Source organism: Leptodactylus fuscus, chromosome 1 (genome assembly GCF_031893055.1).
Source record: "Leptodactylus fuscus isolate aLepFus1 chromosome 1, aLepFus1.hap2, whole genome shotgun sequence".
NCBI lineage: Eukaryota > Metazoa > Chordata > Amphibia > Anura > Leptodactylidae > Leptodactylus > Leptodactylus fuscus.
The window spans coordinates 259,084,192-259,110,049 of NC_134265.1; the positions used below are offsets into that span (position 1 = coordinate 259,084,192).

At 42.9% G+C, this 25,858-nt stretch overlaps 1 protein-coding gene across 2 annotated transcripts in view; it reads left to right on the forward strand.

Moving 5' to 3' along the window:
* The window catches only part of PRSS12 (serine protease 12), a 147,582-nt gene extending 122,913 nt beyond the window's left edge, over positions 1-24,669 (forward strand). For both annotated transcript variants that reach the window (XM_075286142.1, XM_075286148.1), the window contains exons 12-13: positions 22,191-22,471; positions 24,099-24,669. In XM_075286142.1, the coding sequence (XP_075142243.1) occupies positions 22,191-22,471; positions 24,099-24,406 (589 nt within the window). In that variant the 3' untranslated portion in view covers positions 24,407-24,669. The remainder of the gene's footprint in view (positions 1-22,190; positions 22,472-24,098) is intronic.
* The last annotated feature ends 1,189 nt before the right edge of the window (positions 24,670-25,858 follow it).

Genomic DNA, 25,858 nt, shown 5'->3' on the forward strand with positions numbered 1-25,858 from the left:
AGAATTTTTTGGCATATAAAAGCGAACAATCCCTTTGAGAAGGAAGTGTAGATACTTACTTTTAAGATTAAGTTTATGCAAATGAAAACTATACATATTAGTGAATGTATTCTGCAACATAGGTGCATAGGTGCAAAAATGCAATGCAGGGGGCCACACGGTGGCTCAGTGGTTAGCACTGCAGCCTTGCAGCGCTGGAGTCCTGGTGTTCAAATCAAGGGCATAAAACCATCTGCAAGGAGTTTGTATCTTCTCCCCGTGTTTGCATGGATTTCCATCCCATATTCCAAAAAAAAACAAAAAAAAAAAACATACTGATAGGGAAAAATGTACATTGTGAGCTCTATGTGGGGCTCACAATCTACATTTAAAAAAAAAAAAATGCAATGCAGAAAAAACTGAGCTTGCCTTTAAAGGAGTTTTTCCAACATACAGCGTTTTTCTTAAATTTGAGAAACCAAATGGATAAACCATTTGTAACGTAACTGTGACTTTATCTACCTCCTATGTTCCGTCTGTTCCAAGATTTGTACCCCAGTAGTTCCATTACATTTTCAACCTACATTGGCCAGAGTGGGTGGTCCATACTTAGATGCTTGTGTCTGCTTCATAAGTGAAAAATAATTGTTTCACTTATGAATTTTTCACTCAATTGTAGCTATGGCCATTCCTATTAATAGGAGTTATTCATACATTCCACATGCTCTCTCTGTTAAGATGGCACATGTATGGTTCTATATCACAAATTTAATATACAACTATAGGGAATAAAAAGAGAAGCTAAGCATGCTTGGTCTGGATGAAGATGGACTATACTGTACCAACAGTGGGATTTCTAGTGCCAGGTAGAATTTGGCTAACCACTTTCATTGGGGAGAAAAATATTTTGGAAAGAACTCTTATATGAATATGATTGTTGTCGTGGGAATATCCCTTTAAGGGTTTATAAACGGGACAGAGCCTTAGTAGCTTCATTAGTACAGAGCCTTACATCCTACATGTACTGCTGTATAGGCTCCATCAGACACTGTGTGTACAGTAGGTAGGTATTGTTCCAATGCTATAGAACCAGTGGCTTCATATTTGATGTGACTATATTCTGTATATATGCAGTAAGGATGCTACTCTATACTTTGATATATGTCATCACCATTTCGAAATTAGGTGCATACTATAGTTACAGTATCTGCATTAAACTCCCACATCAACTGGAAATGTAGGAAATTCTTTTAACATTCTTGTAAAAGATATTTGGCTAAAGTGTTATAAGGTGAATATGAAACAGATGTGCTGTTTTCGGTGGAAAATAAAACTCTCCATCCAAAGGAGTCGTCGTACATATATACTGCACTGACTTGGTATAATGCGGCTATTTACATTCCAGTACTTACACTACAGTCTAATACAATTTTGCTTTGTTCTAAAAGAACTGTTCGTAAACAAAATGAGGATCGCCATTGCGTCTCTGAACAAATTCCAAACTTTTGTCACAGGCATTATAGGAGCAAGGCCACATCTGCTAGTGGTATAGACATTCTGCTAGCTTCCAGTTAAAACAGTAAGACATTCTGCAATTACATACACGCTTTTCAATTGCTTTAGCTTTAATTGTATTCTTCTTTTTACAATATAGGGAATCTTTGTAAGCGTTTCTCCACTTCAAGGTGAACAGTAGGACAACAGGAGATTAGCCAAAAAGTTTCTTAGGAATTTATTAGCAATGGAGGAATGACATCATTTATTGATCCAGCATTTTTTTTTTTTTCTAACAGGGGCTTCTGATTTTTTGGTTGGTTTTAGCATAGTCCCTGGCAACAATGAATAGGTAAACTACAATACCAAAGATGGAGCTTAATGTTGTGATTTGCCTAGTCCAAAGGGGGCCCCACAGATTATAATGGGATGTTTATTATGGTGCGGGATTACGTTATCCACAATGGAAGGGCCTAGTGTTTGTTTCTAAATCTACACCTTCTCCATGACCATTGGACCAATTTCCAAACCTCTTGTTTGGAAACAATACAACTTCTATGGAAATTGGGATCTGTACAATTTTTTGCTATCCAATAGAACAAGGGATTGCTTCCATCTAAGCTAGTCTGCCTCTTTTGTACTGTGGGTACATCCATTTCCCTTAGTATGTTAGCTGCAGTGATGGAATTCTTAATTTCATATACAGAAAGCATAACTGTGTACAAATGCATTGGAAAATGATACTTACGTTTCCAATATTTTGTTGATATACAAGTTCCATAGACCAAACATTTATTACATACAGCCTTAGTTGCTGAAAGTTTAAATGGTTATCCAATCTCGACAAATCACTGTCAGCATGGAAATATCTGATCTCTATCTCAAGCCCTAGAGTGGAACTTATGGCAATAGTCAAGCAGAGCCACTCTACACTTCCACAGAGGAGAATGTTAACTAAGGAAACAATAGTTACAGGAGCAGTAAAGCTAAGGCCTCATTCACACGGAGTTACGTCCCGCGAGATTTGGCACGTGTACGCCGCGTGACCCTTTGCGTGCCGTACACGCTCCCATTGAGTTCAATGGGAGCGGGGATCGCGCATACGATCCCCGCTCCCATTGAAATGAATGGGAGCGTGTACGGCACGCAAAGGGTCACGCGGCGTACACGTGCCAAATCTCGCGGGACGTAACTCCGTGTGAACGAGGCCTAAATGTGCCATGGCTTCCATTCATCTCTGTGGGAGAAAAGAGCAGTACTGCTTGGCTGTTCCCATAGGTCTCTCCCTAGAGCTTGGGATAGGGAGCAGTGATTTGCCAAGATGAGAATAATCCTTTATTTCTCTTTTATAATTGTGTAAGTCTATGTGAACACATTCAGTGTATACACGGTGAAATGTCTTGGTGTATGCAACAAACTCATCCATAGGCTGCCATTGCCATTTTGTTACTCTATAAGAAACGGACTGTGTACTGTACAGCATGGTTTGTGGCCAGTGATCAGGTTATTCTTCTGTATTGTCATACAGTAGCATGTGTCAAAGATATACTGTAGAGGTACAGTATACATCAGGAGGTATATCTCCAATGTATACATATATTGTAATTGAACAGAACCTTAGGATGAATGCAGCTTCACTGTAGTCCAAATCTATAAGTTTATAGAAAGGTGGAAAAGGTTTGTGAAAAGTATGAGACACCCCATTCTGAATAGAACATGCTAAATACTGCTTTATTCTATAAAAGTCCTTACTCAAAGTTGTATAATGGATCTGTATTGTATTGCGTAAGCAATATTGTGCTTATAGCTGGGGGTCCATACTGCTAGATAATTCAGTTCTATGTGCCTGCACTGCAGCTATGTAGATCCATACACTGCTGTGCACCTTAAAGGGAGGTTATCTCTTTCCTTAACCCAAGCTGTCACCATAGTGCTGTGACATATGATACCTTTATTATGTTTCACAGCCCTGTGGATGCCAAGAAAAAGACGTTTTCTTCATTATGCAAATTAGGTGTTCAGAGCTCAGGGGGCTTCAGAGATATTCGAGGACAGCTTTCTCCGTTGAAAACATGCCCTATATGCTTTGTTCCATCCCCTGGCCAGTTGGAAATGATAGTCTCACTGCTGTGATGTCTTCGCCTGCTCGGATAAATTTTGCACATGCGCACTATGCACTTGTAGTGTTGGGTGTATATGAGCATACAGCACATATATAGCTATGCATTATGAGATTTTTTTTTTATTATTATTTTTTTTTTATTTTTAAATGTAGATTGTGAGCCCCACATAGAGCTCACAATGTACATTTTTTCCTATCAGTATGTCTTTTTTTGGAATATGGGATGGAAATCCATGCAAACACGGGGAGAACATACAAACTCCTTGCAGATGGTTTTATGCCCTTGGTGGGATTTGAATGCATTGTGAGATTTGTGATGCATACTGCGCGTGTGCGAGACTTCATAAACCAGATGTTGACATTGCAACAGGGGGATTATTGTTTCCCACTGGCTAGGGTGTGGAACAAAGCATATGGGGGCATGTTTTTATCAGAGAAAGTTGTGCTGGGAGATCTCTGGGAACGCCCCCAGTGCTCTGAGCACCTCATTTGCATAATGTATATTTCTTGACATCCATGGAAATGTGAAACATAATGATGGTATGATAGAAGCATATGGCAGCTCCTACAGCACTACGTTGGCAACTTGAATGGGTTAAGGATGGTGATAGACTCCCTTGAGACCTTAAATTAACATTTTGATCTTTTGCCCTTTGCTTTCACTTTCCAGAGACATTACTTCACCTGCATTATGTTTCTTTGGTAGAGTTCTCTAATTTGTATCCATCAACATAAAGCTAATTCATCAATGGGAACAAGGGCTTATTTCTCTGTAATGCATCCTGACATCATCTTTGGCTTTATTCCTAATTGTTTTTGCCAGAGAATGTTTAAAATAATGTTATTAAAGCAGTAATGTTTTATAAGGAGACCATGTCAGCAAAAAAGTAAATCCACGAATGATACAGTATAAGCCCCAGAACTGATAGGACGGTACCTGTTGAACATCTCTTGTTGACAGAAGCAAAGTTCATAATTGAGCTGGGTGCTAGTACTTCATGTTATGGAGACGCAGTCATTTGCATCCATGTACAGATTTCCATAAGTGAGTATGTTTTTTTTTTATACAAGAGGCGACCTCTGTCTGATTTGACAAACAGTTTGTAATTCACTTTGTATTCACATAGTATAAAATAGAAATCAATTTTCTTATTATTCTGAGGGTGGTATTACATTATTATTATTTACTAGAGATGAGCGAACACTAAAATGTTCGAGGTTCGAAATTCGATTCGAACAGCCGCTCAATGTTCGTGTGTTCGAACGGGTTTCGAACCCCATTATAGTCTATGTGGAACAGATACTCGTTAAGGGGGAAACCCAAATCCGTGTCTGGAGGGTCACCAAGTCCACTATGACACTCCAGGAAATGATGCCAACACCTCTGGAATGACACTGGGTGTCTGGGGGCATCTAACACACCAAAGACCCTCTATTACCCCAACATCACTGCCTAACAACTACACACTTTCCACATTCAAAAAAACCTCTATCAAAGTGGGAAAATACCTGGAAACCTTCTTTACTCCCCAAATGGATGGACACAAACCCCAATTTAAGCTCAACAAACAGTAACAACCACCCCTTTAAATCACGTTCCCCATGACAACCACAAATGGAATAGGCAATGGGAATTCCAAAAGCCCTCACCCTTAACTGTCATTTTGAGTGTGTGTGTGTGTGTGTGTGTGTGTGATGTGGTAAGACCTTCCAAAATTCACTTTTCTAGCCCTTAACATGAGCCCTTCCAAACAAAGTTACAGGACCTTAAGCTGAGCTACCAGCAGAGATTGAGGCCCTTGGCATGAGTAGAGCCTTGCACCAGCAGTGTTTTTGGCACTTAGGGTGAGTTGAGCCTTGTACCAGCGTGTGTCCCTTAACATCAGGCGGGCCCTAAGTTCTGCGCTTTGCACAAAAGTTCCACATTAACTAGGCTGAATGGTACAAAGATTAGTAGGCCCGAGAACCAGGAACAGGTCTTGCAATGGCTGTCGGATAACGCTTAAAGCACATTGTCCACCAGCCAGTCAGCCTCTACCTCCTCTTACCCAACAGTCTTCCACCCAAAATTCCCAATCTTCCCAGAATAATAACCCCAACTGTCCCTGCTCCCCAGAGCTGTTCTCCCTTCCTTTGACTGTACCGCAACCTGCCCCTCCATTTCGCGATTCCACGGACCTAACAGACGAGTATCTGTGTCCAGATGCTCAAACACTAGAGTCTCCTCCATCTCCGGTCGATTTGGTGGTGGATGACCAGCAACCCACTCTCATTGACGACGATGAGATGCAGTTGCTGTCAGGGCAGCCAGTTGACATGCGCATTGTGCAGGAGGAGGAGGCGAGACAGGAGTTGGAAGAGGAGGTGGTGGATGACGAGGACACCGACCCAACCTGGACAAGGCGGATGTCAAGCTGGGAAAGTAGTGTGGATGTTGAGGCAGGTGCAGCACCAAAAAGGGTAGCTAGAGGCAGAGGTCAACAGCTTCGCCGAAGCCAGGCCAGACCCGGAATGTCCGAAGATGTTCCCTTTTGTACCCAGCCCAGAAAAACTCCCCCATCGAGGGCACGTTTCTCGAAGGTGTAGAGTTTTTTCAAGGAATGCGCCGAGGACAGATATAGTGTCGTCTACACAATTTGCCTCTCGAAATCGAGTAGGGGCCCTGAGAAGAGCAACCTGTCCACCACTTCAATGCACCGTCATTTGGAATCCAAGCAATGGAATCAGTGGCAGGCAGCAACGGCAGGACAAACGTCGCCCGCCGTTCATGCCACTGCCTCTGCTCACAGTGCTGGCGGTGCACTCCAGAGGACGAGCCAGGACATCACTTCATCTGCCTCCGCCACTTTGTTGACTTCTCCCTCATCCTCCCCTGTTTCTGTCTTATCTCCTTCTCCTGCACCATCAAAGGCACCATCAGGCGCTTCTTTACAACAACCCACCATCTCTCAGACATTGGAGCGCCGGCAGAAATACACCGCTAACCACCCACCCACGCAAGCCTAGAACGCCAACATCGCTAAACTGCTGGCCCAGGAGAGGTTGGTGTTCCGGCTTGTTGAAACTCCCGCCTTCCCGGACCTGATGGCAACTGTGGCACCTCACTATGCCGTCCCTAGCCGTCTCAACTTCTCCCGGTGTGGCGTCCCCGCCTTGCACCAGCACGTGTCACTCAACATCAGGTGGGCCCTTAGTTCCGCGCTTTGCTGCAAGGTCCACTTGACCACCGACACTTGGACAAGCGCCTGTGGTCAGGGATGCTGCTTATCTTTAAGGACAGGCAGGGTGAATGTGGTGGAGTCTGGTCCCGGGGTGCAAACTGAGGTACCCTATCTCCTCTCCCAGGCCAAAATTCATGGCAGGAGTAGACTGAAACCCTACGACGCTGCAACCTCCACCACAGCTACTAGCGGCAAACGCTAAAAGACTGGTGTGGGGAGACGTCAGCAGGCGGTGCTGAAGCTCATCAGCTTGGGGGACAGACAGCACAGTGCCTCCGAGGTCAGGGATGCCATCCTGGCTGAGATGGCATTTTTTTTTCCCTGCTACACCTGGGGCCTGGCATTTTTATGCCTGTGATAATGGCTGGAACCTGGTAGCGGCTCTGGAGCTTGCCAGCCTCCAACACGTTCCATGTTTGGCCCACGTCTAACCTAGTGGTGCAAAGTTTTTTGAAAACATACCCAAATGTACCGAAGCTACTGTTGAAAATGCGGCGCTTGTGCGCCCACTTTTGCAAGTGCACAGGAGTCGCTGCTAGCCTAAAAACACTCTAGCAAGGCCTACATCTGTCCAAACACAGGCTGTTGTCCGTCATTCACACACGCTGAAACCCTACAATACCATATCTTGAGCAGGGTGTGTGAGCTGCACAGACCTTTGATGGAGTTCCATCTACAAAACCCAAGGGTTCCTCAAAGTCAACTCCCAAAGTTTCTGCACCATGAGTTTCCAGGGGTGGCAGAGTTATGGCTAGGGGCAGAGGCATGGATAGGGATGATGTCTAGGGGCAAAAGCAGTGTGGATGTGGAGGCAAGCTAAGCAGGAAAAACTGGGGGTACAAGCTAAGGCATGGACTGGGGTGATGTCTAGGGGCAAAAGCAGTGTGGATGTGGAGGCAAGCAAAGCAGGGAAAATGGTGGCTAGAGGCAAAGGGATGTCCATAGGCAGCAAGGGCAAAGATGCAAAACTCTCCCCTGTTTCAAGAATTTTCCTGACTTGTCTCCCCACAAAACATTCCTGGGAGGAGGGCTGAAACACCACCCTCCTCCTCCGCTGTTAGATTGACCCCAGCTACGAGCTGAAAACGCTGCAACACTGGTGTGGGGAGACGTCAGCAGGCTGGGCTGAAGCTCATCAGCTTGGGAGACGGACAGCACACTGCCTCTGAGGTCAGGGATGCCATCCTGGATGAGATGGCAATTTGTTTATCCCCGCTGCCCCTGGGGCCAGGCTTTTTTGTCTTGTTGGAGGGCTCTGGAGCTTGCCAGCCTCCAACACATTCCATGCCTGGCCCACGTGTTCAATGTAGTGGTGCAATGATTTTTAAAAACATACCCCAAATTAGCTGAGCTAAGGGTGAAAGTGCGGCACTTGGACACCCACTTTCCCAAGTCTACAGTACCTGGAGCTAGCCGCAATACACTCCAGCAAGGCCTACATCTGCCTGAAGCACCTACTGTTGTGCGAGGTCACCACACGCTCTAACCCTAGATACCGTATGTTCAGCAGGGTGTGTGAGCAGCAGAGACCTTTGATGGAGTACCAGCTACAAAACCCAAGGGTTCCTCAGAGTCAGCTCCCTCACTTTCTGCATCATGAGTTTCCATGGGTGGCAGACTTATGGCTAGAGGCACAGGCATGGATAGGGGTGATGTGTAGGGGCAAAAGCAGTGTGGATGTGGAGGCAAGCTAAGCAGCAAAAACTGGGGGTACAAGCAGCCGGTGGCATCATCACTGACAAGCACAGCTGTCTGTCAGCTGACAGGCTGACTTTCACCAAAATGAACAGACAATGGATAGACTCATCATATACATGTCAGTTACATGACAAATTTAGTGCAATTTGCAAGTCCAAGATGGGTTGGAGATCTGCGGAGAGGAATCTCAACACCTCTTGCGGGTGCCATCATTTGGAAGGCAAGCCCTGGGCTCAGTGGGTGAGAGCAAGCGCAGGATAATTGTCGTTTGGCCTGGCGGCCACTGCCTCTCCCACTGTTGACAGGGCTGGCGCTGCAGTCCAGACCAGCAGCCAGGACACCTCCACATCTGCCTCTGACACTTTGGGGAGTTCACCCTTATCCTCACCTTTTCCTGCCATTTCTCCTTTTGCCCGCGCCATCATGCGCCTCTTCCCAGCAACTCCCCATCTCCCAAGCCTTTCATTTCATGCTAAAGTACAGCGCAACCCACCCACATGCCCAAGGCTTCAACGGCCTCATCTCAAGAAATCTGGCCCAGGAGATGTTGGAATCCCGGCTGGGGGACACTCTGTCCTTTTTGGGCAGAGTGTCTACTGCGCCACCGCACTGTGCCGTCCACACCAGCACTTTCCCCCAAACATGAGGCGGTCCCTAAATTCAGCGCTTAGCCCTAAAGTTCCATGTGACCAGTTACGAATGGACAAGTGCATGCGGACAGGGACGCTACCTTTCAATTTGGGCACAGTGGTTGAATGTAGCTGAGGCGTGGACCGGGTCGCAAAATGTGGTGGCCTGACTTGTCTCCCCACAAAACATTCCTGGGAGGAGGGCTGAAACACCACCCTCCTCCGCTGTTAAATTGACCCCAGCTACGAGCTGGAAACGCTGCAACACTGGTGTGGGGAGACATCAGCGGGCCGTGCTGAAGCTCATCAGCTTGGGGGCCAGACAGCACACTGCCTACAAAGTGAGTCATGCCATCCTCGATGAGACGGCAATGTGGTTTTTGCCACTGCACCTGGGCCCAGGCATGTTGTCATGTGTGATAATGGCCGTAACCTGGGATTGGCTCTGTAGCTTGGCAGCCTGCAACATATTCCATGCCTGGGCCACGTTTTTAACTCATTGCTGCTAATCATTTTAAAAAGGTACCCCAATGTTCCTGAGCTACTAGTGAAAGTGTGGCGCTTGTGCGGATAGTTTTTAAAGTCTATAGTTGCCGCTGCTAGCCTCTATGCACTCCTACAACGCCTGTACCTGCTGGAACAACGGCTGTTGTGCGACGTCTCCACACTGCTGGCACTAAACATATCATGTGTTGAGCAGAGTGTGTGAGCAGCACAGACCTTTGATGTAGTTCCAACTCCAAAACCCTCGGGTTCGTCAAAGTCCACTCCCTCAGTTGCTCAACCATGAGTGGCCATGGGTGGCAGACTTATGTGAAATCCCATCCCATCCATTGCACTGGACACGAAACATTAGCATGCGCTCAGCACAACTTCGGATATGGCAGCTGCGTTAAGCAGGGTGCAGGGTACAACACAGACCAGGCCCGAGCACCAGGAACAGGTGTTAGAAATACTGCAGCATCCGCCATTTCCTTCCAATTTTGGGGTTTTGGACCCGCCACCGACTTGTCTGGACCTAAGTGGGGATCATGAGACACAGTTGCCATCAGGGCAAGCTGTGGTCATGTGCGGTTTGCAGTAAGGGGCCAGTGCGCAATTGGAAGAGGAGTTGGTGGATGACGAGGCCACCGACCCCACATGGACAGGGGTGATGTCTAGGGGCTAAAGCAGTGTAGATGTAGAGGGAAGCTAAATCAACAAAAAACCTGGGTAGAAGCAAAGGCATAAACTGGGGTGATGTTTAGGGGCTAAAGCAGTGTAGATGTGGAGGGAAGCTAATTCAACAAAAAAAAACAGGGTAGAAACAAAGGCATAAACTGGGGTGATGTTTAGGGGTGAAAGCAGTGTAGATGTGGAGGGAAGCTAAGCAGCAAAAACAGTGGGTAGAAGCAAAGGCATGCAAAACTCTACCCTGTTGGAAGACTTATTCCTAGGTCTGGAACACGTTAATGGCCCCCCTGGACAAATTACTGCCACTCAGGGGCCTAGTGTCACCAGGAGGGACAAGTATAGGCGCATGTTGTGGGAATACCTGGCCGACACCAGCTCTGTCCTCTCCGATCCCTCTGTGCTCTACAGCCTACACTTATTTTCTCATCTTTTTTTCTGCACTGCACATCTCTTGCCTGCTTCCTTTGGGATCTTACAAGTGGTGGTCCACTTCCAAAGATGGTAATTTCACTAGACAGTGTAACGGGAGTAGCTGAGGGATCGCTGTCTTAACCACTTTTTGGCACAAAATTAACTTCCAAAGCCAAATATGGTGCAAGTATATGATGCAAGGACACCTACACACCTATCTCTGACACATTGGGGAGTTCACCCTCATGCGCCCTTTTGGCCTGCACCATCATGCGCCTCTTCCCAGCCACTCCACATTTCCCAAGCTTTTCATTGCAGGCAGAAGTACAACACAACCCACCCCCATGCCCAAGCCTTTAACAGCCTCATCGATAAACTGCTGACCCTGGAGATGTTGGTGTTTGTTTATGCTTCTGGAGACCCAGGCCTTCCGTCAGCAGATGGCAGCTGGGGCACCTCCCTATGCTGGGCCTAGCCGTTACTACTTCTCTTGGTGTGCTGTCCCTGCCTTGCACCTGCATGTGTCCCATAACATCAGTCGGGCCCAGAGCTCTGCGCTTTGCTGCAAGGTCCACTTGACCACCGACACATGGACAAGCGCCTGTGGTCAGGGATGCTGCAGTGCTTATCTTTAATGACAGGCAGGGTGAATGTGGTGGAGTCTGTTCCCCGGGTGCAAACTGGGGTGGCCTATCTCCTCTCCCAGGCCAAAATTCATGGCAGGAGTAGACTGAAACCCTACGATGCTGCAACCTCCACCCCAGCTACTAGCGGAAAACACTGTAACACTGGCATGGGGAGATGTCAGCAGGCCGTGCTGAAACTGATCAGCTTGGGGGACAGACAGCACAGTGCCTCCGAGGTCAGGGATGCCATCCTGGCTGAGATGGCATTTTTTTTCCCTGCTACACCTGGGGCCTGGCATTTTTGCGCCTGTGATAATGGCTGGAACCTGGTAGCAGATCTGGAGCTTGCCAGACTCAAACACGGTCCACGCATGGCCCACGTTTTTCAACTTGTTGGTGCCATGTTTCTTTGAAACCTACACCATTGTGCCTGATATACAGGTCAAAGTGGGGCCATTTTCGTAAGTGAGAACTAGCCTCTGCTAGGCAGAAAACATTCAGAGCACACTCCTCTCATCTTCGCACCGTTGGCTGGCGGAGGAAGACGAGGGGGTTGGAGTGGCATCTGATGTCCCTGTCCCACACGAGGCTAGAGGGTGCACTTCAGTGCATCCCATTGCTTCACCACAAACGGTGTGAAGGGGAGTGGAAAATGGAGGAAATGGAGAGTGACCCTTACAGTTGGGGCCAGCAAAGGCATGCCAAGTAACACACTGGCACACATGGCTGACTTCATCTTGGGTTGCTTTTCAACACATATTTCACATCATGAAGAACAAATAATACTGGATTTTTACAAGCCTCGAACCCCGGTCTAGGTCTAATGTCTGTTCCTTTCTTATATTAGGGGAGAGGGAAAAAAAATTACTTCAGTGATACGTTTAGCGTACATAGACTGACTATTAATGTGCATCCCATTTAGTGTTGTTAGGGTTACACACCGTCACAACCTGGCTAAAGCTTCTATAGCTGTTAATAAAGTCAACATAACTTTACGGTATCCAAAAAGACAGCTGGTACCGACAGAGAGCAAGACAAATGTCAACCAAAGCTGTGAGCTCTGAACACCCACAGTGACTTTGGCGTCATCATCATTATAAGGGAGCGGGTGGTAATAAATAACTTGGCAGTGCCTAAAACCCAAAAAGCTTATACAACTATATTTACATTAAGATACACAAATGACACTTTTCAGTAGCATGTCATGAGACAAGCTGATAAGCTATTCCTTTGTGCAGTGCTATTTGAAAGTTAAACGCTGCCTTTATTTTAATTCTGGAGAAGGTGCAGACATTAGATTTAGAACATGTTGTCTTCATTGTCCAAATCCTCTATATAGGTAACGTGTTTTTCGGGCCGAGCTGTCTGGGATCGAGCTGGTGCAGCACTGACAACCTGGGTGAATATGGCAAGAGCCTGAGATGTAGGGTGAATGAATCCCCAAATTATTTGTGGAATTCCCAGTGAGACAATGGCACTATCTACCAGTAGCAAAAATTGTAGGTGCACGTAACCCCAATATATTCTTTGAATTCCCAGTCAGACAATGGCACTGTATAGCAGTAGCAAAAATTGTGGGTGCACGTAACCCCAATATATTCTTTGAATTCCCAGTCAGACAATGGCACTATATACCAGTAGCAAAAATTGTGGGTGCACGTAACCCCAATATATTCTTTGAATTCCCAGTCAGACAATGGCACTATATACCAGTAGCAAAAATTGTGGGTGCACGTAACCCCAATATATTCTTTGAATTACCAGTCAGAAACTGGCACTATATAGCAGTAGCAAAAATTGTGGGTGCACATAACCCTAATATATTCTTTGAATTCCCAGTGAGACAATGGCACTATATACCAGTAGCAAAAATTGTGGGTGCACGTAACCCCAATATATTCTTTGAATTCCCAGTGAGACAATGGCACTGTATAGCAGTAGCAAAAATTGTGGGTGCACGTAACCCCCATATATTCTTTGAATTCCCAGTCAGACAATGGCACTATATACCAGTAGCAAAAATTGTGGGTGCACGTAACCCCAATATATTCTTTGAATTCCCAGTGAGACAATGGCACTGTATACCAGTAGCAAAAATTGTGGGTGCACGTAACCCCAATATATTCTTTGAATTACCAGTCAGAAACTGGCACTATATAGCAGTAGCAAAAATTGTGGGTGCACGTAACCCCCATATATTCTTTGAATTCCCAGTGAGACAATGGCACTATATACCAGTAGCAAAAATTGTGGGTGCACGTAACCCCAATATATTCTTTGAATTCCCAGTCAGACAATGGCACTATATACCAGTAGCAAGAAATGAGGGTATTTGTAACCCCAATATATTCTTTGAATTCCCAGTCAGACAATGGCACTATATACCAGTAGCAAAAATTGTGGGTGCACGTAACCCCAATATATTCTTTGAATTACCAGTCAGACAATGGCACTATATACCAGTAGCAAAAATTGTGGGTGCACGTAACCCCAATATATTCTTTGAATTACCAGTCAGAAACTGGCACTATATAGCAGTAGCAAAAATTGTGGGTGCACGTAACCCCCATATATTCTTTGAATTCCCAGTGAGACAATGGCACTATATACCAGTAGCAAAAATTGTGGGTGCACGTAACCCCAATATATTCTTTGAATTCCCAGTGAGACAATGGCACTGTATAGCAGTAGCAAAAATTGTGGGTGCACGTAACCCCCATATATTCTTTGAATTCCCAGTCAGACAATGGCACTATATACCAGTAGCAAAAATTGTGGGTGCACGTAACCCCAATATATTCTTTGAATTACCAGTCAGAAACTGGCACTATATAGCAGTAGCAAAAATTGTGGGTGCACGTAACCCCAATATATTCTTTGAATTACCAGTCAGAAACTGGCACTATATGGCAGTAGCAAGAAATAAGGGTATTTGTAACCCCAATATATTCTTTGAATTCCCAGTGAGACAATGGCACTGTATAGCAGTAGCAAAAATTGTGGGTGCACGTAACCCCAATATATTCTTTGAATTACCAGTCAGAAACTGGCACTATATGGCAGTAGCAAGAAATGAGGGTATTTGTAACCCCAATATATTCTTTGAATTCCCAGTCAGACAATGGCACTATATACCAGTAGCAAAAATAGTGGGTGTATATAGCCCCAATTCTATTGCTAGGGGACTTGCAGGGTATTTCTGAGGTGAAGGTGGGGGGGCACACCGTTGGAACTGGGATTTGGGGTGTATATATGGGGTATACGGGAATACACTGTCAGTGTGTTCCATTCAGGATCCTGGGAAAGCTGGGTTGCGGCGATTGAGCCCGTCAGTGCCACGTTACACTGACAAGTTTCTCCCTGGAATTGAAGTTATATGTAAGCCCAATATATTCTTTGAATTCCCAGTGAGACAATGGCACTATATACAAGTAGCAAAAATTGTGGGTGCACGTAACCCCAATATATTCTTTGAATTCCCAGTGAGACAATGGCACTATATACAAGTAGCAAAAATTGTGGGTGCACGTAACCCCAATATATTCTTTGAATTCCCAGTGAGACAATGGCACTGTATAGCAGTAGCAAAAATTATGGGTGCACATAACCCCATATATTCTTTGAATTCCCAGTGAGACAATGGCACTGTATACCAGTAGCAAAAATTGTGGGTGCACGTAACCCCCATATATTCTTTGAATTCCCAGTGAGACAATGGCACTATATAGCAGTAGCAAAAATTGTGGGTGCACGTAACCCCCATATATTCTTTGAATTACCAGTCAGAAACTGGCACTATATAGCAGTAGCAAAAATTGTGGGTGCACATAACCCCCATATATTCTTTGAATTCCCAGTGAGACAATGGCACTATATACCAGTAGCAAAAATTGTGGGTGCACGTAACCCCAATATATTCTTTGAATTCCCAGTCAGACAATGGCACTATATACCAGTAGCAAAAATTGTGGGTGCACATAACCCCCATATATTCTTTGAATTCCCAGTGAGACAACGGCACTATATACCAGTAGCAAAAATTGTGGGTGCACGTAACCCCAATATATTCTTTGAATTCCCAGTCAGACAATGGCCCTATCTACCAGTAGCAAAAATTGTGGGTGCACGTAACCCCCATATATTCTTTGAATTCCCAGTGAGACAATGGCACTATATACCAGTAGCAAAAATAGTGGGTGTATATAGCCCCAATTCTATTGCTAGGGGACTTGCAGGGTATTTCTGAGGTGAAGGTGGGGGGCACACCGTTGGAACGGGGATTTGGGGTGTATATATGGGGTATACTGGAATACACTGTCAGTGTGTTCCATTCAGGATCCTGGGAAAGCTGGGTTGCGGCGATTGAGCCCGTCAGTGCCACGTTATACTGACAAGCTTCTCCCTGGAATTGAAGTTATATGTAAGCCCAATATATTCTTTGAATTCCTAGTGAGACAATGGCACTATATGGCAGTAGCAAAAATAGTGGGTGTATATAGCCCCAATTCTATTGCTAGGGGACTTGCAGGGTATTTCTGGGGTGAAGGTGGGGGGGCACACCGTTGGAACGGGTATCGGGGGTATATATCGGGTATACGGGAATACACTGTCAGTGTATTCCATTCAGGATCCGCGGAAAGCTGGGTTGCGGCGATTGAGCCCGTCAGTGCCACGTTACACTGACAAGCTTCTCCCTGGAATTTAGCTCTTATAAGAGCTGTTGGTTGTCTTCTCCTTCCTATCCTAGCCTGTCCCTGCCTACCCAGAATCTAAGCCCTAGCTAGCTGGACGGAAACCTCCGTCCTCGGTGAATTGCAAGCTCAGAATGACGCGAAGCTGGGCGTCGCTGTTCTTTTAAATTAGAGGTCACATGTTTTCGGCAGCCAATGGGTTTTGCCTACTTTTTTCAATGTCACCGGTGTCGTAGTTCCTGTCCCACCTACCCTGCGCTGTTATTGGAGCAAAAAAGGCGCCAGGGAAGGTGGGAGGGGAATCGAGTAATGGCGCACTTTACCACGCGGTGTTCGATTCGATTCGAACATGCCGAACAGCCTAATATCCGATCGAACATGAGTTCGATAGAACACTGTTCGCTCATCTCTATTATTTACCAATGAAAATGGCTAGTACTGATAAAAAACAAACAAACACAATATACACGTTTTAATAACTAAAAACAGATCTGTGAACATTTTTACACTAACTTTATTAACCTCTTTTACTTTCTTTTAGATGAAAACAGGTACTAAAGTTCTCCCTACCGCTAACTGTTGTCAGTTTCCTACACACTCTGCATTGCCAGTATATACAGATGAAGCAGTTAGGGTATGTTTACACAAAATTTTTTGCAGGTGCATTCCGCCTCAAAATCCGCCTGCAAAAATGGCTCTCATTGACTTCCATTAGTAGTGGAAAAAAGAAGCGGCATGACCTATTTTGCGTTGATTCAGCAGCTGAGCCCATATAGGTCTCACAATTGACATTTTTCCCTATCAGTAAGTCTTTGGAGTTTGGGAGGAAATCCACACAAACACAGGGAGAACACACAAACTCCTTCCAGATGTTGTCCATGGCAGGATTTGAACCCAGGACTCCAGTGCTGCAAGGCTGCAGTGCTAACCACTGAGCCACTGTGTTGCCCCCTTTATGGTTTTATACTACTTAGAACAGTGGTTTTGGTGTCATATGAAAGCTGTCATATGAACTGCTGCATATAGAGCTCATACTACCAGCTGTATTAAATAGTGATATTGTTGGGTTTCATACCTAGCTAACTGTGACTTTAGTAATGGAGAATACCAGCTTTCATATAACACCAGAGCCACCTGTTATAGGTGCTGTAAGACTGGAGATACAGCTATTTGAAGTGACCCATTCCCCTTTGGCATATGTATTGTCAATACACAGTGTATAAGATACTTACTCTGACTAGCAATCCTTAGTTGGAGTGATGCTAGTGAGAATACTCTAAAAGGAAGTAACATCAAACCCCCCTCCTCATACAAAATAGTCCAAAAAAAGGTAAATAACACCTACACTTTAAATATGTCAACTAAGCTAATGGGCAATTGTGAGTCATTTGGCAAATTGGCAATAGATAATCCAAGAAAATATTGTTTGCTTTAGTCAGTTTCAATACCAAATCATTCTATTGGAACTGGTGGTGCCATCAGACTCTTTGTACCCACTCTGCTTTGGCTAATAGCTGAGACCACCCTGTACCTACTCAGAATTCTAAATAAAGTATTTGAAAACGTTAACCCCATAACCTTTTGTAGCATTGCAAAAGAATAGTCATCAAGAAAAAGAAAATTATAGAGCTGCGAAAATTGGAACCATGGTTAGAAAAGCAGACTCCAACTGTTTTTCCATTTAGTGTGGACACAAGGCCTGATCCCTGGTGCACATAGAAGCTTAATTATTTCTGCACATTGGACTTTCATTTCCCTTCTTCCTCCTTGCCATGACTTAATCCTGGCTACTAGCCAGGAAGTGATTACGTGAAATTAATATTTTCAGAACTGGTTGCTATTACCTGATGACAGGAGTCATTTTTCACGGGCAGCAGCTCTGTGAGAATAATTATTCTGGTGTGTTTTTGTCTATTCTGCCCTCCTAATCCATGCCAGTTTTAGACTGATTAATTTTACTGTCTTGCATGGTGATGCCATGGTATCAGAAGCTTTAAAATAGTTTTGTGCGGAGAATAAGTTACTCCATGACCTATGGTTTGTTCTATTAGTAATGGATATTTCATAGTAAGAGTTCGGCTTTGTCCCCAGCAAAAAAAACAAAGGAATGGTGCCAACTTAGTATATGATGATAGGACATAGCAATTCTCTTTTTGGAGATAGCATCTAGACTCCCTAGCCTTTCGTTCCTGGAACACAGTTTTTCATAATGATTATATCACTTTCCAAATCTGGATCACTGTATTGTGCCAATGAAAGTTGCAGCCGAGGGCCAGAAGGTAGAAGAGCAGTTTAAAAATTAGAAACAGACTGTAGTAAAACCTTGGTAAAATCCCAAATAAGCCACCGATAAACGCATACATGATCCTTGCCTCACAGTTTTATAAACACAATGGACATATTTATGTAGATAAAAGTCATTGACGTTAACAGTGATGTAGTGCTTACTTCCAATATGTCAAAGCCTAACTAGGTTATATTTGTCTGGAGGAGCGTATTTGATTTTTATTTTTTTTTAATTAATGTGAGTCCAAATTAACTTATCTAGGTTATCTATCTATCTATCTATCTATCTATCTATCTATATCTATGTATCTTCCTATCTATCTATCTATCTATCTATCAAAATGTTTCCTACACCAGTCTTAATCTAAAACCCACTGCCACAATTGTGGCACATTTGTGTCAATTGAAAGCTAGTAGCCAGTGTAGAATTTACCATTTACTTTAATTCTCCATTCTGTGGACCCTTATGGACTTTTCTCACTGCATCACACCGCCGGTATCCCCCGATAACCTGGGCACAGGCACAACCTTGTGGAAGAAGGACAACACTTTTTATTTTTATTATCTTGCAACTCTACTGATATGAACAACATGGTATCCTTACACCTATGCGTTCTCACATATCTATTCTATTGAGTCTAACTAAACATATTTCTGCCAAACGGATCTAGGGTTGCCTTTCCCCATTGACAGTTCAGGCATGGGACAAACCGCAGCTATTTCCAGGTGAACCACCAAAACCAGCACAACCAAGAATGTGAACTGTATTACTCTACAATGGAACAGCAACAGTTTTCTGCATTCTACGACCTGTGATGAATTCAGAAAGACATGTTGGACACTTTGAACATAACACAACCATATTGGTCACCAACGCAGCCGTACAAATCGACCAACTTTAACAGACAAATGACTTTAATATCACATCACACTTGATCAACAATTTGCACCTTTTGCAATAGTTACTTCATTTGGGGTATGACACTATTTCATTATGACACACTTGGATTTTAGAATTTTCTTCCATCCTTCTTTACAGGTCCTCTGAAGGACGGCCAGGCTGATACCCAGCTTTTTCATACCCTGTTAGAGATGGTTGATCAGGGTTGATCCAGTTGGAAATACTGAATACTCTAGAGGAGGCAGGTTTTTATCAAGGATCTATCTGAAAGGTTCTCCTGTAGCTTGCTGACACTACTTCAATGTAATACTTTTGGTAAAAAAAAAAAAAAAAAAAAAAAAAAAATTCCTTGAATCATAATTCAATTTCCTGGCTAGTTGATATGAATTTGAAAGAAATTGTGTTATTGTGTATTGAATTTAAGTTATTACACTTCAGGGTTATCAGTTCATTCAAGTTATATTTACTTCTTGGCATGTAAAATGAAAAGTTGTGCCAAATCATCCGTCTTCACATATATAAGCCACCCACACTGGTATGAAACCCTGGCAGGGCATTACTTGATAGTGAGATGTTCTCCAGTGATAGGAAGTAGTTAGCATTCCTTGACTTAGATCATTTCCTTGAATGTAATGTTAGTGGATGTGTTTCTAACACACTGAGAACACTGTCTAAACTTGCCACCCTCTGGAGGCTTACGTATAACAGTCCGTCTTTGGTTACAGGCTCGTACTAATTATCAGTTTATTTATAGGGTCAGGGGGTTGTCATAACATTACAATCTACTAATCATATTTAACATTGTCAAATATAATTACAGAGATATTCAAATTATTGCAAGAAACTGCAGTTAAGGAGCGGTCTATAGTAGGTCACCACTGAGAACTAGACATTCTTCAGATGCCACTGTAACTCTATAATAGTGCCATTCACAGTGTTACATAACAGAGACAGCTGTACTATAGTCATCTACAGCGGAGAAGAAAAAAAGGCAGATCACATGGACTATGTAGCCAAGCAATAATAACTGTGTTCTTCAGGGGTGAACATAGAAATAATGGGGTCCAATAACAGAAATCAGAATTAGGCACCCTCATTCCAAGAAAAAAATAGCAGGTACAAAAGGGCAGTGGCTACATAAATAATCTTTTCTCTTGATATTGTAAATATAAATACTAAAAAAATTGACAACTATTACAACAATGGTATGCATATCTCTGTCTCCAGAGCCTACTGGTCCAACTGACTGGTAGAATACTATAAGGCCTGGTTCACATCTGCATTCGATATTCCGTTCGGGGAGTCTGCTTAGGGACCCACGAACGGAATACCGAACGCATTGAGAACGCATCTCATTGCTTGTCAATTTGCTTATCATAAATCTCAGTAAGCAGAACAGGGGGAACAATTTTTGATTGACAAAAATCAACAGAGTTGAAAGTGTTGTGAGATGGACCTCATAGCAGTTGTCTACCCTGTCTCCATGATTGGTATGCCATTGGTGTTGTGAACCAAGGGGTGGGTCTATTTTGGGGGGGCTGTACTGTGATTATGCACGTATCACCCTAAAATGCAGTAATGCTAGGTAACTGACTTCAACTTATCCTATAGGAAGATAGAAAAAAAAAGACATTTACACCCTTAAATAAGTGGTCACATGAAAACAACCTCCGACCATGTGCTCTGTTGAGACATATGGATGTTATAGGGGGTGCTCCATTCAGGAACTCTTTTTATGAGCAAGAACTGAAAGTTGCTCTGAAAGATATGAGTCATCCAGGTATTACAGGAGTGCTCATTCATCATGGAACATAAACTTCAAGTAGGTTGTCTCAAAAACTGACTGCAAACTAAGCAACATCAGAGAACTCTGCAAAGGGTTGTTTCACAAACAATGGGGCAGGTTTATGATAATATATAAACGAAAAGCTACATTTCTCACCCCTAACAACACATCACAGTGCTCCATTCATTTCTTACAGTGCTCTTTAAGAAATAAAAGCTGTTCCCTCATTGGCTGCTATGGACAGCATTTTTCTTTTAGTCAGTAAATTTCCACTATTATTTTTGAAGAAAAAGCCGCAGTTTTTCATGCAGTTTTTTGAGCCAAAACCATAGAAATCATTAAGGCAAACTGATAGGGCCGGTAACTCTACAGCTGTCTATTAAAATTAGCCGAGCTTTTATCTGTTATCTCACGCCCAGTATACAGTATGCTAAATTGTTGCTATTTGCTCTTATGTCCAGTATGTCACATATAATTTGTTAGTTTATATGTGAATTTCATAGGATTAGTTTCATGTGAGAATAAAAGCCAAGGCCTCCTTCACATGTATGTCAGTATTTTGCATCAGTATTTATAAGCCTAAAGCGGAGAATCTACACTGGAAAATAAATGCATTGGAAAGATTTGATTCTCTTCCCTGTATTGGACTCATTCCTGATTTTCAAATACATGCATATGGATATATTTACAGGTGTCAGATTTGTTGTAGAAATTTCTTTGGCTGTTCTGTTCATCTCATTGGGGAGATTACAGAAGTCCTTGAGAAAACATGTGGATGTGAAACTTCTCATGCTACTGTATTTTTATTTTAAAGCTTTTTTTTAATAACTACTTGGACAAAAAGTGGGGAGTCCCAATAACATTTTTTTTGGAGTTTATTCACATTTTATACATACTGTGTGTTTTCTATAGATACTGTATGTACTTGTTATGATAAATATTATGTACTTTATGAAATAACAAATTCAGATGTATGATATTTCTACAGTGTGTATGTGGCACGAATAGATGAGCAATTATTTTGTGAGAGAAACATCCACCGGCCCTCAAAAATCTGTATGGTAAACAAGTAAATGTTTGTAGCAAAACATTCCAGATCGTGACATTTTTGAGGGCAGAAATTAATGTCTTAAGGTCTAATTTATAGCTATGCCTTCCTATGTCATTGTCTAGGTATGGTAATAACACCCGCAATTACGTGATACGAGTAGGAGATTATCACACACTTGTCCCTGAGGAGTATGAGGAGGATATGGGAATTCAGCAGATCATAATACACAAAGATTACAGACCTGATGGAAGTGACTATGACATAGCTCTCATAAGACTGCACGGATCTTCTGAACAGTGTGTACCATTCAGCAACCATGTCTTACCCGCCTGCTTACCAATGCGACGAGAAAGACCTCAAAAAACAGCATCAAACTGTTATATCACAGGATGGGGTGATACAGGTAATCATTGTAATATTATATATTCACTCATTTAAAAAAAGAGATAAGATAAGATAATCCTTTAATAGTCCCACCATGGGGAAATTCAGTGTGATGAAAGTGTTGGATTGCCTCAAAACTTGGCATGTAGTTATACCTTAGGAAGATATGTAATTGATTACAGATGTGGCCTGATTAGACACTGGGTTTTGCCATTAGAGGCTGTGAAATGCTTCCCTTGCTGCCCCATAAAAAGGCTCTCAGAGGCTAATTTTGGGTGGTGTATCTCTCTTCTTGACTGCTCAACATGGCTCTATGTTACACTGAAAGACATTTTGCCCAGGGTGATTGTTTCAATGAATTGCCGTTCTGATCTAATTGTTAGGAGGTGCTGGGAGAAGTAGTTACGTGAGGACTGGTTGATATTGTGAAGAGTCATTGCATATGACAGCCAGTGACCCCTAGTAGTGAGATGAGGGACACCAACAGCTCAGCAACATCTTATGGACACGTGTTAATTTTTGACTTTCATGGGTGGAGTTTGAACTGACATTTTTCACCAAAAATAAAAATCGCCAAAACACAATAAGTTTCCCATGAATGTCTTTGCTAGATCACACCACTTTCTTGGCCTGCCAAGTCACAGGATTTATTACCAATTGAGAATTTATGGGGAAAGCAGGGATGCCAGCTTCGGCAAACTAGTTGCAGAAGGACATACAGAGCCAGCTACTACATCTTTGTACAAATATGCAGAAGGATAGCAAATAGTTCTTGGATTCCTCCATACCCAACCATGTTATATTTACACGTACAGTATAAAGTTTCATTCCATTCCAGAATCTTCAGTTATTTTTTTTGGCAATGTGTGTATGTGTGTGTGTGAATATATAGTACGTGTGTGTGTGTGAATATACAGTACATACTGTATGTGTGTGAATATACAGTATGTGTTTGTGTGTGAATATAGAGTATAGTGAATATAGAGCTTGTGTATAGTATATGTATTTGAGAATATAAAGTACGTGTGTGTGTGTGTGTGTGAATTTAGAGTATGTATGTGTGTGAATTTTGAATTGCTTTTTTGTTGCAGAATTCTTTTGTGTAAGAGAAGTAATGATGTAAATACTATATGAGATTATACAGAATATGCATGGGAATTAAGAATAAAATATATACTGTTTGATCCCATCTTGTCTCATATAAAACTATCACATCAACCTTGAACCAATGATGGACTGGTAACACTTAAGATGTGTATATGAGTAATGCCAGGATGACATTTTGAGGCCTATATGACAAGTCATCAATGGACTTTACTCTCTCACTTTTGTTAGCTGAACATTTTTAAGTAAAATGCATAAATAAGTAAATCTCGTTGTACAGCTCCCAGATTGACATTAACTACCATAAAATATCCCTAGAAGCAGATCTGTCAATCACGGTAGTGTTTGTTGAAGCCATGTCTGTTATGGAAGTGCATCAGTCACTGACAGCCCTGCTCCATCTAATGCTTTTCTAAACTATCCTTTTCAACCTCCTGCAGGGACCCAAATCCCTGGAATAACAGCCAGATCTCCACTTGTATGGAATATGATAGATATTAAAACACATTTGCCAAACCATATTCATTTGTATGCATTTTTAGGTCGGGCATATTCAAGGACTTTACAACAAGCTGGAGTGACATTACTACCCAAGCGGATCTGTGAAGAGCGTTACAGGAGTCGGTTTACGGGAAGAATGCTTTGTGCAGGAAGTCCTCAAGAGCAGAAACATGTGGATAGCTGTCAAGGGGACAGTGGTGGTCCATTGGTTTGTGAACGTTCTGGAGGCAGCTGGGTAATTTATGGGGTAACTTCTTGGGGCTATGGGTGTGGGATGAAGGACTCTCCTGGAGTATACACAAAAGTGGCTTCTTTTATACCATGGATAAAAAGTTTGACCAATTTATAGACAAGAGAAGAACTCAAATATTTCCAAGGAAGCTAGACCAAATTCTCATGTATGTTACATTGACAACAAAGCACTCAGGAGCTAGTATGGAATAATGTTTCTACCTACATGCAGCTAGTGACTGCTGCATAATACAGACTGTATTACCTTACCGCTAAGGGGACTCTAGAAATGCAATGCCAAATGGCAGCCAGACAGGGCGGACTATAATAAGGAAAAAGCCTCAGGCTTCAAGTCTAGAACTGATGGTAAATGAACAATTAATTTCATAATGTTAATTTTTTATTGTTATCTAAATAAGACATTTTATCTATTAATAGGTCTGTGATTAAAGTGATATGATTGTATTAACTGTGTACACTTTTTTTTTTACTATATAACATGGATAGTTGATATTACCTGTGTGTGGTTTGGACATACACATCAGATGTATTTTGACTGAACCCGCAGATTTCAATGGGAACGGCCATCCAAAGAATGCGTAATTTACTCTTCTGACACTCCTACAATGTCAGGTGTCGGGGTAAATAAGCATTGGGCAACTGGATTTCCACTTACTCAATAACATTTTTATTTTAGGGACATGAACCTTCACCAGAGGTATCTGTCAGTGACTTACTCTCCTTCCCTTATTCATACACTTAGCCAAGAGTTCATGTGTATGCAGAAGTCAAGAGATAGCGTCTGGACAAATGGTCACATCTCATTTGTATGGCCAGCCTTAGTGTTCATAGTGACACATTTTCTTTAAAACATGAATTGTGGGACGATTGATCTTTTAGTCATGGGCCACTTTTGTCACTTTCACCATTTGGAAAAGAAGGATATTCATGCAGTGAGATGTGGGACAGGCATTACATTTTATGGAGTCAATTTTAAACCATATACTCACATTTGACAAAAATGAACATTTGCTCACTTTCTTTTCTCTGCAATGAAACGTATAGAGGCAGCCATGGTGACTCCTACAAGCCAGCGGAGATCTGATCCATAAACTAAGCTCAGGTTTGTATATCCTATTTCATATAGGCAGTGACAGTTTGTATGCCCACCATTCTCCACAGGTACTGCTACATAGAACTGGTCTAAGGGACACATTGCACTTCTTAACAAGGGATGTTAAAGAGGACGCCAACAAGGAATCTTATTCTTTGATAAAATGGGGAATTGGAGTGACATCAAAAATATGTTGTAATGAAGGTTATTATGAGAACAGAGACCGGTAGGATCATGTCAACCAAAGCAATATTTTTTTCTATTTAACATCCGTAATATGTCCGCTTTCAAATGTCATAGGGTTGAAGTGTACTGAGAACTTTAGTGCAAAATGTTCAAGGGTTGTCCTTACAATCTAAAAGACCTACAGGAAATGATGGAGCCATGGATCGCAGCACTTCTCCAGTATGAGAACTAGACCCATTTCAGGTATTTACAAGATATTCACAGTTGAGC